The sequence below is a fragment of the Lepidochelys kempii genome, chromosome 8 (genome assembly GCF_965140285.1).
Source record: "Lepidochelys kempii isolate rLepKem1 chromosome 8, rLepKem1.hap1, whole genome shotgun sequence".
In the NCBI taxonomy this organism is placed as follows: Eukaryota; Metazoa; Chordata; order Testudines; family Cheloniidae; genus Lepidochelys; species Lepidochelys kempii.
In genome coordinates this window covers 66,216,050-66,232,966 of record NC_136387.1, presented here as the reverse complement: position 1 = coordinate 66,232,966, position 16,917 = coordinate 66,216,050, and the positions used below count along the sequence as shown (strand labels likewise).

The 16,917-nt window shown below is 40.7% G+C and overlaps 2 protein-coding genes across 13 annotated transcripts in view; one reads left to right on the top strand and one right to left on the bottom strand.

Moving 5' to 3' along the window:
• The window catches only part of AKNAD1 (AKNA domain containing 1), a 31,625-nt gene extending 20,745 nt beyond the window's left edge, over positions 1 to 10,880 (bottom strand). For 2 of the 4 annotated variants that reach the window (XM_073356822.2, XM_073356820.2), the window contains exons 1-7: positions 9,252 to 9,906; positions 6,486 to 7,696; positions 5,675 to 5,734; positions 5,069 to 5,210; positions 4,696 to 4,847; positions 4,531 to 4,590; positions 3,968 to 4,101 (exon numbers count right to left, since the gene is read on the bottom strand). In XM_073356822.2, coding sequence (XP_073212923.1) covers positions 3,968 to 4,101; positions 4,531 to 4,590; positions 4,696 to 4,847; positions 5,069 to 5,210; positions 5,675 to 5,734; positions 6,486 to 7,643 — 1,706 coding nt within the window. In that variant the 5' untranslated portion in view covers positions 7,644 to 7,696; positions 9,252 to 9,906. Of the gene's footprint in view, positions 1 to 3,967; positions 4,102 to 4,530; positions 4,591 to 4,695; positions 4,848 to 5,068; positions 5,211 to 5,674; positions 5,735 to 6,485; positions 7,697 to 8,158; positions 8,585 to 9,251; positions 9,907 to 10,509 lie in introns of those variants that run through there. The other 2 variants (XM_078854068.1, XM_078854067.1) reach the window with 2 other exon arrangements.
• Positions 10,881 to 11,198: 318 nt separating this feature from the next.
• Positions 11,199 to 16,917, top strand: part of GPSM2 (G protein signaling modulator 2) — a 64,484-nt gene continuing 58,765 nt past the window's right edge. For 5 of the 9 annotated variants that reach the window (XR_012160345.1, XM_073356810.1, XM_073356809.1 and 2 more), the window contains exon 1: positions 11,354 to 11,483. The gene's annotated coding sequence lies outside the window, so the exon portion shown is untranslated. Of the gene's footprint in view, positions 11,257 to 11,352; positions 11,484 to 11,516; positions 11,538 to 16,917 lie in introns of those variants that run through there. The other 4 variants (XM_073356808.2, XM_073356804.2, XM_073356806.1 and 1 more) reach the window with 3 other exon arrangements.

Sequence of the window (16,917 nt, the reverse complement as noted above, 5' to 3'; positions counted from 1 at the left end):
GGGAGTGCAACCCAGCACCGCTCCACCCCCAGCTCTGCTCCTGGCCCCAGCCTCAGCCTCGGCCCCCTTGCCCCTGCCCATGTCCGAACCATCCCCTGCTGGGAGCCATGGCCCTGCTCCTGGCCTGGTTCCCAGTGTGTGTTTGTGTTTGTGTGGACTGGGGTAAAAGGGGCATGACCCTGAAAAGGTTGGGGACCACTGTCATAAACAAACTAAGGAAATACAACCTAGATGGAGCTACTATAAAGTGGGTGCATAACTGGCTGGAAAACCATTCCCAGAGTGTAGTTATCAGTGGTTCATAGAATCATAGAATATCAGGGTTGGAAGGGACCTCGGCAGGTCATCTAGTCCAACCCCCTGCTCAAAGCAGGACCAATCCCCAACTAAATCATCCCAGCCAGGGCTTTGTCAAGCCTGACCTTAAAAACCTCAAAGGAAGGAGATTCCACCACCTCCCTAGGTAACACATTCCAGTGCTTCACCACCCTCCTAGTGAAAAAGTTTTTCCTAATATCCAACCTAAATCTCCCCCACTGCAACTTGAGACCATTACTCCTTGTTCTGTCAGTTGCTACCACTGAGAACAGTCTAGATCCATCCTCTTTGGAACCCCATTTCAGGTAGTTGAAAGCAGCTATCAAATCCCCCCTCATTCTTCTCTTCAGTAGACTAAACAATCCCAGTTCCCTCAGCCTCTCCTCATAAGTCATGTATTCCAGTCCCCTAATCATTTTTGTTGCCCTCTGCTGAACGCTTTCCAATTTTTCCACATCCTTCTTGTAGTGTGGGGCCCAAAACTGGACACAGTACTCCAGACGAGGCCTCACCAATGTCGAATAGAGGGGAACGATCACGTCCCTCGATCTGCTGGCAATGCCCTTACTTATACAGCCCAAAATGCCGTTAGCCTTCTTGGCAACAAAGGCACACTGTTGACTCATATCCAGCTTCTTGTCCACTGTAACCCCAGGTCCTTTTCTGAAGAACTGCTGTCTAGCCATTCGGTCCCTAGTCTGTAGCGGTGCATGGGATTCTTCTGTCCTAAGTGCAGGACTCTGCACTTGTCCTTGTTGAACCTCACCAGATTTCTTTTGACCCAATCCTCTAATTTGTCTAGGTCCCGCTGTATCCTATCCCTACCCTCCAGCGTATCTACCACTCCTCCCAGTTTAGTATCATCTGCAAACTTGCTGAGGGTGCAGTCCACGCCATCCTCCAGATCATTAATGAAGATATTGAACAAAACCATCCCCAGCACCGACCCTTGGGGTACTCCGCTTGATACCGGCTGCCAACTAGACTTGGAGCCATTGATCACTACCCGTTGAGCCCGACAATCTAGCCAGCTTTCTATCCACCATTCAACCAGCCCATACTTCTTTAACTTGTTGGCAAGAATACTGTGGGAGACCATATCAAAAGCTTTGCTGAAGTCAAGGAATAACACGTCCACTGCTTTCCCCTCATCCACAGAGCCAGTTATCTCGTCATAGAAGGCAATTAGATTAGTCAGGCATGACTTGCCCTTGGTGAATCCATGCTGACTGTTCCTGATCACTTTCCTCTCCTCAAAGTGCTTCAGGATTGATTCCTTGAGGACCTGCTCCATGATTTTTCCAAGGACTGAGGTGAGGCTGACTGGCCTGTAGTTCCCAGGAACCTCCTTCTTCCCTTTTTTAAAGATGGGCACTACATTAGCCTTTTTCCAGTCGTCCAGGATCTCCCCCAATCGCCATGAGTTTTCAAAGATAATGGACAATGGCTCTGCAATCACATCCGCCAACTCCCTTAGCTCTCTCGGATGCAGCGCGTCCGGCCGGCCCCATGGACTTGTGCTGGTCCAGCTTTTCTAAATAGTCCCGAACCACTTCTTTCTCCACAGAGGGTTGGTTACCTCCTCCCCATGTTGTGCTGCCCAGTGCAGTAGTCTGGGTGCTGACCTTGTTTGTGAAGACAGAGGCAAAAAAAGCATTGAGCACATTAGCTTTTTCCACATCCTCTCCTACTAGGTTGCCTCCCTCATTCAGTAAGAGGCCCACACTTTCCTTGACTTTCTTCTTGTTGCTAACATACCTGAAGAAACCCTTCTTGTTACTCTTAACATCTCTTGCTAGCTGCAACTCCAAGTGTGATTTGGCCTTCCTGATTTCACTCCTGCAAGCCCGAGCAATATTTTTATACTCATCCCTGGTCATTTGTCCAATCTTCCACTTCTTGTAAGCTTCTTTTTTTGTGTTTAAGATCAGCAAGGATTTAACTTTTAAGCCAAGCTGGTCGCCTGCCATATTTACTATTCTTTCTACACATCGGGATGGTTTGTTCCTGTAACATCAATAAGGATTCTTTAAAATACAGCCAGCTCTCCTGGACTCCTTTCCCCCTCATGTTATTCTCCCAGGGGATCCTGTCCATCAGTTCCCTGAGGGAATCAAAGTCTGCTTTTCTGAAGTCCAGGGTCCATATTCTGCTGCTCTCCTTTCTTCCTTGTGTCAGGATCCTGAACTCGACCGTCTCATGGTCACTGCCTCCCAGGTTCCCATCCACTTTAGCTTCCTCTACTAATTCTTCCTGGTTTGTGAGCAGCAGGTCAAGAAGAGCTCTGCCCCTAGTTGGTTCCTCCAGCACTTGCACCAGGAAATTGTCCCCTACATTTTCCAAAAACTTCCTGGATTGGTTCACAGTCAAGCTGGAAAGGCGTATTGCGTAGGGTCCCACAAGGATCAATTCTGGGTCTGATTCTGTTCAATATCTTCATCAATGATTTAGAAAATGGCATAGAGAGTACACTTATAAAGTTTGTGGAGGATACCAGACTAGGAGGTGTTGCAAGTACTTTAGAGGATAGGATTAAAATTCAAAATGATCTGGACAAACTGGAGAAATGGTCTGAAGCAAATAGGATGAAATTCAATGAGGATAAATGCAAAGTACTCCATTTAGGAAAGAACAATCAGTTGCATACATACAAAATGGGAAATGACTACCCAGGAAGAAGTACTGTGGAAAGGGATCTGGGGGTCATAGTGGATCACAAGCTAAATATGAGTCAAAAGAGTAACACTGTTGCCAAGTAAAGCAAACATCATTCTGGGATGTATTAAAATAAGTGGTGTAAGCAAGACACAAGAAGTAATTCTTATGCTCTACTCCATGCTGATTAGTCCTCAACTAGAGTATTGTGTCCCGTTCTTGGCACCACATTTCAGGAAAGATGTGGACAAACTGGAGAAAGTCCAGAGAAGAGAAACAAAAAATGATTAAAGATCTAGAAAACATAACCCATGAGGGAAGATTGAAAAAATTGGGTTTATTTAGTCTGGAGAAGAGAAAACCAAGAGGGGACATGATAACAGTTTTCAAGTATATAAAAGGTTGTTACAAGGAGGAAGGAGAAAAATTATTCTCCTTAACCGCTAGGGATAGGACAAAAAGCAATGGGCTTACATTGAAGCAAGAGCGGTTTAGGTTGGACATGTAGTCGCCTGTGAGCACAGTGTGACCCTGGGAAAAAGTGGAGAGCACTTTTAGGTCTGTTGTCTGAAGAAGCTTTGCTGTAAGCTACGAAACTGCTTCTTTTGTTCTGAGCTCCTCCTGTGTTTGGAGAAGCAGACTCCTTGCACATTCCTTGTAACTAAACAAGACTGCATCAAAGTTAATACCAGACTCCATCAATTTCTACATCCAACTGGAACATCCTCAGGGCCCCAAAATTTAACTAAGGTCGAAAATGTGCAACAATGAAGTGAGCTGTAGCTCACAAAAGCTTATGCTCAAATAAATTGGTTAGTCTCTAAGGTGCCAGAAGTACTCCTTTTCTTTTTGCGAATACAGACTAACACGGCTGCTACTCTGAAACCTGTCAATATTACTTCTGTACCTCTCAGGGATACTGTGAGGATAAATAAATTAATGACTGCCAAATACTCATATACTATGGGAGCGCTATTTAGCAGGCAGCTCTGACCTGTCGGGATCAAACTCGCCAACGCTTACGGCTTTGCGATTGTAGTTCTGTAGTAGTAAACCACGATGCTCCTCCTTAGTGGCTAAATATTTCCGTTCCAATGTTTCAAGGTATCCTCTTAGTTCCTTTAATACCTTCACCAATAAAAGAGATTTAAATAATGAATGACTTTGCTATTTAATTGGACAGAACAATTATTAACACTCTGTAGTCCACAGCAGATGTACAAATAGAGGGTTAAATTGTGGGGTCTTGATTCAGGTCTTGCTCAAACAAAACTCATAATAACTTCAATGGCAATTTCCCTGAGTAAGGGCTGCCTTCATAAATAGTTTGGGTTAAGATTTTCAAAGGAGTCATGGAGATTCAGACACATATTGTCAATCTCAAACTTGGCCTTTTTCATGCCTATAACTTAATTCTGGAACGGAGGAAAGGGTTTAATTTGTTATTAAATATATCTTTCTGAAGAACACTGAAAATTTCACTACAATAAATACAGGTCCAATGTCATTTAAAGCACATTTCAATTCCCTGCAATAGATGTGAAAAATATAATTTACCAAACAGCGATCTTGCAAAGGTAAGGCCTCCTGTATTACACATTTAGAAAATTCTTCCACCTTCAATAGAAAATTGGTAGATTTTATTTGGGATTTTAGATTTCATAAAAAGAAACAAGAGCATCAAAATTAAGTAGGTAGTGAAAAAAATCTCTTTCATATTACTTTAGCTTTCAGTTGCTCTGCCTGCTCCTTTAGCATTTGAGACATCTTTTCTCCTTTTGTTGTATTTTCCATCAAGTTATGATTTAAACAGCGTATTTCTGCTTCTGCACTGGCTGACAGTAATGATGAAATCATTCTCCCAGATTGTAATCCTATATAACATAATGAAAATAAAGAATAAAGTACCAACGGGAATTTCTATATACAGTTTTCCAGATTATTATTCCATTAATCCAGGGGGACTGAACTAGATGACCTCTCAAGGTCCCTTCCAGTCCTATGATTCTATGATTATGGAACAGAATAACAAAGGGCACAATTATGTAAAATAAGGAACCTCTGTTATCTGTATAACCACTGTAATTTCAACTACCTGCAAAAGATGCTTGGGACAAATCAAGCATAGGCTGGATAGGAACAGTAAGGGGATGAAATATAAACTCTTCAGAAGCTGCACCCATACATCTTGAGTGACTGGAAAGGTTTGGATTAGAAGAAGCTGAATGAGGATATATCTGTTAAAAATATACAAAACAATATTTAAAAATAAAACAACAGCTTTATATATAAAATATTCACTTGGAATGCTAAAAGGAAACTATTTTAATACTGTATATCCTTACAGAAGTTGGTTAGAGTTATTTAAATTATACATAAAGAATAAGTTATTTTTCACTTTTTATTAACATATTAAAAAGTGTCAGAATATCCATGTTTATTTCCCATAAAGACACCAAGTTATGAACATGTATGTTTCTAGTTTGCCTATTCTCCCTGTATGTGTTTTAGACATCTAAATGTCTCAAGTTACTTAGCCAAATCTATCTTTAGAGAAGTTCTAAAAATAGGAACAACAATATAAAAGGTTGTTTAGTAGAATATATGCTTCATATCAGACCCTTCGAGAGAAAATATACTGTACTAAGAAAAAGATCTCCTAAACAATTTATCTGATTTTATAATATTCTGGTAGATTTACCTTAGGATCAAACCTCAAATGATCAATACGATTCTGAGCCTCAGCATGTTTTGTCAGCAACTTGCATTAATCCAGAAATAATAAAGAAAAAAGTATTAATGTGTTGTAATAAGTCTTCCTTATATACTAATGCCCTGATCATACAAAGATTTAAGCATGTGCTTAGCTTTATACATGTGAGTAGTCCCAATGACTGAGTCTAAATATGAAAAGTGACTGTTAAGTGATCTAGTTACAACCAGAATAAAGGAAACCCTAAAATATTGGAACAAATCATTTAAAGGAATCAGTCAGGTAGCACAGGTGATCCTCAAAGACGTTATAAATCTTAAAGATCCATTGGCAACATCACTATTGATGTAAATGGGATCTGGGTCAAACACAATATGAAAACAAACCTTTAATGATTTCTTTAAGATATTAAACATTTAAATTAAAATAATTTTGGTGGGATTTAAACATTTTCCTACAGTGTTAGAAACAACATTTTGCAAGTATGTGAGAATTAAAAAATGAAATTGACTATAGCCAATTTCATAATATTTTGAAGGGAAACTTTTAAATTATTAGTAATGAAGGTATCACTCCATAACATTATAAAATATGTCTGTTTATGGAAGTGAAAGCCCAATCCTACAAACCTTTACTCATGTAAGTAATTCTTAATTAAATTAGTAGAACCGCTGACTTCAGTGGAACCACTTTCATATAGGACTACACCTGTTAGGCTTTTCTGGACTCTCTCTTTCACTTCCATTGGCATTAATATTTTATTAAATCCTGAACGGATATCTGAAAAGATCTCATTTACCTCTAGCTGTTGTAAAAGTTCAGGAATTCTCATTTCTTCTTCTTGATTCTTTACTTCAACAGAATCAAAATAATTCATAGTTTCTAAAACATCGTTCACAATTGCTGATTTACCAATCAAATTAGGCAAGAATTTGGTTCTTTTCATTATGGGAGCTGATTTATCACTGCTATTTCTTTTTGGTATTTTGACTTTTGGAGCAACTTTAGAGAAGTCAGGAAGACAATAATTAACTTGGCCTTGGCCATATTTGAGTTCATGAGAGGAACCTGTTCTTTCAAACAAACCTTTTTGATGACTGTGATTTTTTCTTATGTTTTGGAAATTATTTGTATCTTCATTTTCAGCTATCAACTGTGAATTTTCTTGTATGCAGTCTTTCTCATCACCATAAGAAGTAGCTCTGTCATCTATAACAAATTTATTTTCATCTAGCAAATTTTTATCTTTGTAATCATCTTCAGATGTTTCTTCTTGTCTGTTCAAATAATAGTCTTCAAAATACTTTGCCCATTGTTCTGTTAGTAAAGTGGGCTTGGTGCATTCTGAAATCCTAGGTTTAGTGAGGACAGTTTCATCAACACTTTCAGTAAAGGATGTCTCTGGGATAGTCTCACAATCAATTAATTGGCTTGCGTTTGATAACTCTTCTTTGGAAAAATGACGCAAAAGAACATCAGAAATTTTTGAGTTGGTGAAATGTTCCTTCCTATCTGGGCTGCTAAAAGCTCCAACTGATAATTCTGTCTCGAAAGACATGCCACTCACAGGAGCTTCCATTGCCATTTCAATCATTATTCCATTTGTTCTTGTGGCAGGTGTACGGTGGCTGAAGACCTTTCCTTGAGATAGCTGTTGTCTTTCATCATTTATTTCTTCTTTTAAACTTTTGTTAATTTCAGAACAGGTCAAATTTAAGAAATTATCAGAAATGCTTTCTACAGAAGCACAGGCTTTCAAATTCTTTGATTCATTATTGTGGTGATACGTTTTTTCTAGGTCTCCATCATAAGGTAAGTCTTCTTGCTCCTCATCAGTTGCATCCTCAGGACAGTCAAAGTTATCTAATAATATGTTATTCACTTTGTTTTTCAGTCGGTCAGGTTGTCTGCTTTTACTTGTCCTAATCTGTACGTCTTGATTATACTCCATTAACATGTCATTAGTCCTCAGCTTTCATGTAGAGCTTTTACTATTGTATGTATTAAGTTCTGTAATACATGAGAAAACTAGCTCACATTTAAATATATCTAACAATATATTAAATAAAAGCATAAGCATATCTCTTAGATCTGATCCTGCAGTCCTTCTCCACACAAACTTCCACAGTCTTCAGTGGGAGACATGTACATAAAGGGCCTGATTTTCCTCTCGGTTACATTGGTACAAATCAGGATCAACTCTGTTTCAGTCAAGAGTTACCCAAATATCAAATTACTTGGGAAAGGATGTGGCCCACAGTCTATAGTACCAGGTTATGAGCCTTTATTAGTTTGTAAACTGCAGTGTTTACAAACTAAATAAAAATGAATGAAGTTAGTAATGGAGCCAAGAACAGTAAAAGCACCTATATTTTATGCACAACAAGGGCCAAGATCAGCATAACATGAAGCTGGATTTTTCTACACACATGGTTAGAGTCTGTCCCCACTAAAGCAGTAAAGGCATCTTACCCAGCCAACTACCCATATAGCAGCATTGGGAGAAGAAACAGCAATCTTCACATGATGAAATTGCATCTTGCTGGTCATTGTAGACAGCACAACTCAGAGCAGTTTAAGTGCAATGCGGTTTGCTATTGGTTACCTTAAGAAACATAGCTTTCCTAATGAGCTGGAATTCAAAAATTCCTTTAATTGCACGCTGAACACTTCATATGAGAATTTATGTGGTTGCTTTCACTTTTACAGGTATTATTTTATAGGTATTATTTCAGTGCTGACAGTGTGTTGTACAAACAGGTACAGAGATATTGAGTAATAAAAACTTCAGGTGCTGGAAAGGAAGAGAGGAAGTTAGGAGCCATCCCCCACCTTTATAGCCTCACATAAGTGTTCTAAATGTGTGAGGCTTATAATTCTCAATCACTTATTCTGAAAGGATTCTGGGCACATGCTGACTCCTCTATTGACTTCTCAAATCATAAAATGACTCTCTCTTCCCTGTCTCAGTGGGACTGGCACAGGAGGAGGTAACTCATCAAGTAATCCTCCCCTCTTCCTCTAGCAGCTTGGCCCCTCCAATTCTAAGGCCAAGCCTGACTATGGGTGGAACTTTAAAGGTACTCAGTGTTGGCATACTTTTACTCCAAAGGTAAAATTTCCAAGACCTTGGACTATAAACTCTTTGGGCCAAGGACCATCTTTTCATTATATGTGCGTATGGAGCCCAGCACAATGGGGACCTAATCTTAATAAGAGCCCCTAGCCATTACTGCTATCATGATACTTTACTAGGAAAGCACTCTTCCACATGCCTCTATAAATAGCAGAATAATGTATACACCAGAATAATACAATGCAAAACATATGTGTCTTCGGCTCCCTTCACACCAAGAACTGTTACTGCTGCTTTAAGGAAGGTTTCCAAAGATATTTTGAACCTTTGGGGGCACATATATCATCTATCTGCTAGAAACAAGACAAACATGGGGATTTAAACAGATAACTTTTCTTTAGACAAAATGAAATTTACTGTGCAATACAATTTCATTTCTCATCCTTCACCTCACAGAGCATAACGCGTTTCTCACACATCTGTACTCACGGATGATTCCAACAAAGCCTCTTTCTTTTTATCCATTCCTGTTCTCTTGTACTTTGCCACATAAAGTACTGTAGATTCTTTCAGTACACTACCCAGCAATCTTCTTAGCCTCACAAAGTGAGGAACGGTATTGTATAACTAATTCTCACACCTTATTTGAAAGCAACAGAAACTTCAGCAGAAACAGAAGCAAACTTACTTCAGTCATTAAAAATGTTGACTTGAACAGAATTGCTGCAATAAGTGGACAAAATCTGAAAAAGCTACAGTATAAATACTCCCTAATACCAATTGTAAATGAATGGTTACATTTCCTAGACCACTGCTAGAGTTATAGTAGATGCTCTGGAAATTTATACCTAAGGTAGGTATTAAATTTTCCAGTTCTAAATGCTTTAGTCTACACATGTGACATAGCTCTCTGTTTCACAGTGGGTGCATTTGGTTACATCGGTTGTAACCCTATCTCTAAGGCAGCCAGGTGAGTACAAGTGCAGTTTCTCAATAAGTGTAACCATATACCTTGCTATTTAATATTACTGTTCCATTCAGTTATGGTTCAGTGGTTTCAAAAAGGTTTCCTGCAACACAGCAAACAAACATTTTCCAGTTCTTGGTGGGGACAGCAATTTAGATATATTATTTCTATTTGTTTTGTAGATGTTATTTACTTTATTTTATATATTAAAATATATAAAGTGTTTTTAATTTATATTATCTCATTCTTAGGCCCCAGCCTATGGTGACCCAAGACCAGGAACAAATGTTTGTGGGGGTGGCTAGATTAGCATTTATAATAATTTTAATTAAGAGAAAAAAATAATTTGGATAACAGCAGGACCAAAACTCTAGCCCAGGCAGGTCTATGGAGGTTTGGTTCTGAGCCCGTGGAGTCAGCAGAAAACGGAAAGATTATAAATGTCATAGGGCTAGTCTACAGTGGGAATTTACATCAGCATAGCTAGTCTCTCAGGGGTGTGAAAAATCTACACCTATGAGATGTAGCTATGCCAATCTACCCCCCTGGTGTAGAAGACCCTAGGTTGATATACAAATTCTTCCTTCGACCTACCCACCTGCTCTCAGCCCTGGTCTATACTACAAATTTATGTCGGTATAACATCACTCAGGAGTGTGACAAATCCACACCCTTGAGAGACACAATTACACCAACCTAACTCCTGGTGTATACAGTGCTATGTCAACAGGAGGGCTTCTCTCTTTGACATAGCTACCGTGTCTCAGGGTGGTGGAGTACCTTTGCCAACAGGAGTAGCTCTCCCCATCTGCATAGGTAGCATGAGCATCTTCAATGATGCAGCTGTGCCACTGCGGTAGACAACTCTCACGAAAGCTTATGCTCAAATAAATTTATTAGTCTCTAAGGTGCCACAAATACTCCTTTTCTTTTTGAGAATACAGACGAACAGGGCTGCTACTCTGAAACCTGTCAGAGAGGTGGAGTAACTGCAGCAACAGAACCCCTCCTATTGGCCTAGGTAGCAGCTACACTGAAGGCTACAGCAGTGCAGCAAACCTCCCTCTCTAGAGGGAGAGACATGGGGCCTAAACGATCCCACCCCCCGGCAAACTCCTCACCTCACCCATGGCTAGAGCGTGGAGCAGGACTTCCCCCCAAATCCACTCAGGAACGGGCTCTTCCCCTCAACCCTTCCTCCCCCACGGAGGGAGGCTCCCCACTCCAACCCCTCCCACTGGCCTCCTGGCTCCCACACCCATCCCTGGCTGCCCCACACGAGACATCTTCCCCTCCCCACCGCACACTGACCCTAATCCCCACGTGACCTCCCATCCTAGAACAGGATCACACCGCCCCACTCAAACCCCGGGCTCCCATTGGTCAGCGTGAATGACGCAGGGCTCCGCGGGGCGTAAGAATAAGAACTGTGAAGGAACCCTCAGCGCACGCGCAGAATGTGCCAGTGGCGGAGATGGGGAGAGCCGTTGGGTTTCTCAGCCACAGGGGGAGGGAGACGATATTTGTGTAAGAGCTGCGGCAGCAGGGCACCGGCTATTGGCGGGTTCGAAGTGTGGAGTGCGCGGGGGGCGGGGCAGCGTTTGTTGGCAGCGTCGGGCTTTCCCCTCCCTTCTCGCGTTGCGGCGGTCGCTCTAGGGCTGGCCCATCAGCGAGGGGGGCGGGGGTGAGGCGGGAGCGAGGCCAGCGACCGGACCAGAAGGAGGCCGGCGGCTGCAGGCGGCCCCGGTGCTGAGGTGAAGTCCGGCAGACGGGAGAGTGGGGCCGCCCTCGGTAGAGCGGCCGTATGGGTGAGGGAGGGGGCGGGCCGGGAGCGTTGCTGGGGCAAGGCGGTGGTCTCGCGTAGAGGGTAGGAGTATATCGACTGAGGAGGCAGCAATATTGGGGGCGCCAGAGGCGCGGTGGGTGACTGAGGGGAACTCGCTGAAGGCGAGGGCAGCTGTGGGGTTGGCTGGAGGGGGGCGATGACCCGTGGGGGGGGATGAATTACTGAGGGTGGAGGGAGATGCTGACCTGAGGAGGTCGATCGGGGAAGGTGATGAGTTGTTTCTTGAGGGCGATGTATGCAAAGACATGCATGTGATGCTCTTGGGGCAGGATGCCCCCCAGTATTCTGACGTTCGTACCGGGGGTTGCGCGCATGGCGGCTGCTGTTCCCCTGTGGGTTTTCTCTAAGCCCAGCGACCTGAAGATGGTCCATGCCTCGCTGAGAGAAGCGTGCTGGGCTCTTGCTCCCAAAGAAATAATAACTGCAGTTAACTTCGCTGCACCAACCTTGCTGTTTTGCATCAGTCCTTTCCCAATCGCAACGTGAAATCAAACCCTGCTCTAGTGGTTGATGAAGAGTCCTCTGCAGTGCAAAGAGATAAAATGTCAAGGCAAAGCAATTTGTTTGGTGCTTTAAAATGATGATTGTGCTTACTAGCACTGCAGTGTTACTTGTTTGAATAATCTAACCCATGAAATGTCTTGTTTGTTGACTGTGTCTGGTTTACAATTAATGTGAAAAAATGATAGTGTTTAATTCCCAGATCCAAAGGATAGTGCAGTTGTTTTAAAGTGCTTTCAGTGTTTTGTGCAGTTGTTTAATATTATATTCTGCCTTACAGAACTATAGCTGCAATCAATTTCTTATAGTCTAGACCGCAAAACAAACGCAGCAAGGGATTATGGTAGTTTCATTGCTTGGGAGGGAAAATAGTCATTTGCTGTCACCAAACCAGCCCTTTTAAAAAAAAAAATTGTTGAGGGATTAACTTCTTGATTTCTCCATTATGAGACAATAACACGATGACATCACATTAAGTATCTTGAGTCCTTACTCTTACTGGTTGTTTGAATGACAAATAGACATTAGGTCAAGGGAGAAATGAAACAACCAAGATTGTTGTTAAATATATCCTAAAACTAAAGAGAAGTGAACTATATGGACTTTGCTCCTTATGTAGTTTTTAAATTTGTTTCATAAATACATTTGAATAAATAGAAATGGAAACTTATGCTAGTTCAGGTTGTAGCAAATGTCTCTGACCTAGTCCCTCGCCCCTTAAAAAGGAGATACAGGTACTTTGGTATCCTTGCTTTTTGTTTACTCTTCTTTACCTCTTTGGCAATATAGAGCCAAACTTAGACTCCCACCTTCAAGTTGCAGTCCTCCTACTCCTAGAAGTTTCCGGCTCCTGACTGTCTGTTAGCTTTTAGCCCTCAAAGATACATAGATCAGGTATCTTGGGGTTGCCATGGAGAGCCAGGCAACCATTTCAGAGTTCTGATGGACCTGCCAACTCTTACATCACAAAAAGACTTTTAAAGGGACACTATAAGATTACCCTAATTTAAAAAGTTGGTAAGGAAACATGTTGCGCATGCTCTGGCCTTCTCATGTCTCCATGGATCCTTAGGCTTTTCCCCTTATGTGTCTCCATGGTAGTCCTTTCCTGAACACCTCACTGGGAGAGGACACCACTACCTATAGGCTCCAGAAACACCTTTTGTATTTCTTAAAGAGAAGGCTTTCACTCTCTCCAGAGGTGTTGCATGATACACCCACACAACTGTATTCTTAAAAACAAGATCTATTAAATATAGAGAATCAGATACAAATAAAAAGTTCATAAAATCATAGAACTGGATGGGACCTCGAGAGGTCATCTAGTCCAGTCCCCTGCACTCAAGGCAGGACTAAGTATTATCTAGACCATCCCTGACAGGTGTTTGTCCAACCTGCTCTTAAAAATCCCCAATGATGGAGATTCCACAACCTCCCTAGGCAACTTATTCCAGTGCTTAACCACTCTGACAGTTAGGAAGTTTTTCCTAATGTCTGACCTAAACCGCCCTTGCTGCAATTTAAGCCCATTGCTTCTTATCCTATCCTCAGAGGTTAAGAAGAACAATAACAGTGGTGAAGAAGAATGAAATATGTTAGGTAAAAACTTTTTGCAAATGCCCAAACAGGCTTCTCTCTTCTTTGTTACAGAGAAGAAAAGACTCTACATTCCTAAAAAGCAGGTCTCATCTCATGCACTCCTCCCCACTACAGTCAGTGACAGCTTCTTGCTGCTGTGTCCAGAATGATCTCTAGTGTCAGTCTTGAACCCACTCATTATTTCCTGTTGATCCAGTACAGCACACCCCATTTTCTTAACTAGTTTTTTTCCAGATATGTATACACACCGTAGAAGTTGGGAGAGCAGCTGCATTTCCAACCCTTCAGGAAATGGCCTACTGGGGAGAAGAGAGCCTCTTCAGATGATTACTACTTGCCTTTAAAATGCTTCACTACTGAACTCTAGTACAGCTTTCCACAGATCCTTGTGTCTGGCTGCATCCAGTTTATCCAGTTCTTTGTTTCTTAAACATTTTGTTTCAGTTTCCTTTGCCATGAAATATAAATTATGGACAGACTCTAGGCCCTCTATCACAATATTTTTCCCTTTTAGTCAATTTTACTTTGTGCACTTGACAGCAGTTGTGGTTCAGTCAGTTTCACTCTTTCCTCTATATAATTTTGTAGGCCCTGATCCTAAAATCTCACACGTATTTATCTTTAAGTACCTGAATAGCATCAGTGTTTTTAATTGGACTACTTGTATTCTTATAGTTAAGTATGTGTAAATATTTGCAAGACTGGTACCTTTGTCATTTTTTTTTCTTTGCTAGAAAGATGATTGTAAACATAAAAATTCCTGACACAACTTCTAAAGAAAAATAAAATTCAAGATATATTTTTAAAAGTTCAAGTTCAGTGTCACTGCTAAGGGACACTATCTTTCAGAAAGAAATATGATTTTTAAATTGACATTTACCTATTATTCTTATGAGTAACACACAGGATTCCTATAAATGAAAGATTAGAGACAGTATTTTTGAGGTGTTTTTTCCTGTTTTTGTCTGTGCATTTGACACTACTTCTATATTTGTGTGTACTGTTTTCTCTGTATAGTCATTCTATTTATGAAAGACCTATATAAACAGGAAGAAAATATTTTAAAAAGATAAACAAAGTCCCACAAAAACTTGGGAACAGGCATAATATCTGAAAAAAATTTTTTTAACGGATTAGCTTGATGGTGTCCTTCCCTTACAAACTAGTGTTTTCTTTTTTATTTTTTTTCCCCAATTTTTCCTTTTAGTTGATAAACTTGTAAGTAATAGTAGTGGCAGAATATAGTTTTATTTCCTTGTTTTTGTTCTAAATTAGTACCCTTTAAGTTTCTGGGTTCTAAGGGTCCAGATTTCCAGCATATAAAATCTGAATACTGACAATATTTTGCTTAATAAAGGCTGTGTTTCTGCTCAACTGAAGTATCCTACTCTTGCTTAAGCTGATCAAGCTTTGAAAACTTATTTTGGCATATCTGGGTGAGAACTGGCTACAATTCTCCTTCTGTTGCTTCTGTTTGGGCCAAAATCTAGTCTTGCTTTATCACTAGTGCCGGGGGAAGAAAATACCAGTGCCTACTTATTAAGTAACATTTTACAGCTATTCAGTATGATGTGAAGGTTCCTGAGATATACTTCACTTGATCACCTTCAGCTCTAATGATGTTCTCAAAACAACTTTGGAGTACTTCTGAGGAGTTTGGTAGCCTATCAAGTGACTTGGTGTGTGTGTGTGTGAATTGGAACTAATGGATCTGTCCCTCTATCACCTTGGAAAGATTGAGACAAACTTGGTCTCCCAACTTGATCTCCTACAACACTTATCTACATTTTTCTTCATACAGCTGCAAAAACATTCCTCTATCACCTTTGTGTTATAGCTGCATGAGCAATGGCATATTACCTTAACTATTGGTTTATGATTTTTGATAGGAAGCTGTTTAACACTTCTAGCAGCTCAGCCTAGGCTACTGTTAACAACACTTTGTGATTGTGTCCTAACACTTAACTCTGATCATGTTTGGAGATTATGGTTCTTTCTCACAGGTTGGGTGGTACCCTTAAAAGTAGATGTAGACGTACAATAAAGTTTATGTGCATGGCCTATGAACCTTCATCCGGTATTATGTTCTTAATAAAGAACCTACTTATAGCCATGTACATTTTCAAAAAGTTTCTCAAAATCCTTTTTGGCTGTCTCCTATTTATTGCATTCCACTCCTCAGTACCTACAGTGTGTTATGCTGCTTTTTTGTTTTGTTCTAATGCTCCAGAGTTTCTCCATCTTACCTTGCAAGCAAGGGTTTATTGTAGGAGAGGACAGATGATCCTATTGTGACCAAGCAGTATTTGTACAGTAATAAATACTAGAATGAATCTGATATATCAGATGGAAGGGGGAATGGAGGCAGAATGCAGGCCATACTATCACTTTGCTCTACAAGGAGGCCATGAGGGAAAGTAATTAGGTACTCTGTGGACAGATGTGCATCTGCTTCCCCAACATCATTGGAGTACACAGTTATTGAAAGCAAAGTATAATTCAACTGTATAATAAACTGTTTCATACATATCTCAAATATTTATTATTTATTATTTGCATAATCATAGGAGCCCCAGTCATGGACCAAGACCCTGTTGTATTATTATGTGCTGTACAAATGCAGAACAAAAAGACAATCCCTGCCCAAAAGAGCTTAGAATCTAAGTATAAGAAAAGAAACAACAGAGGGATACTGACAGGCTGAGGAGGGAGTACACAAGGAAACAGTCAGACTTTTTCCCCACACTCTATGTGGCAAGGCAGTTTAAATAAATGTTTTTTCCCTTTAAGTAAATTAGCACTAACTATTCTTGTGGAAAGCAAACAATTCCCGAATGTTTTCACTTACTTCAGTACATGTTCATCCTGTCCTTGCTAGTTCACCCTGTTCAACTGACCGTCTCATTGATGGATCTATCATCCATGAACTTGTGTAGTTCTTTTTTGAACTCTGTTACAGTCTTGATCTTCACAACGCCTCTGGCAAGGAGTTCCACAGGTTGACTGTGTGTTGTGTGAAGAAATACTTCCTTTTGTTTGTTTTAAACCTGCTGCCTATTAATTTCATTTGGCGACCCCTAGTACTTGTGTTATGAGAAGGAGTAAATAATTTCTTTATTTACTTTCTCCACACCTGTCATGATTTTATAGACCTCTATCATAGCCCCCTTAGTCATCTCTTTTCCAAGCTGAAAAGTCCCAGTCTTATTAATCTCTTCTCATATGAAAGCTGTTCCATACCT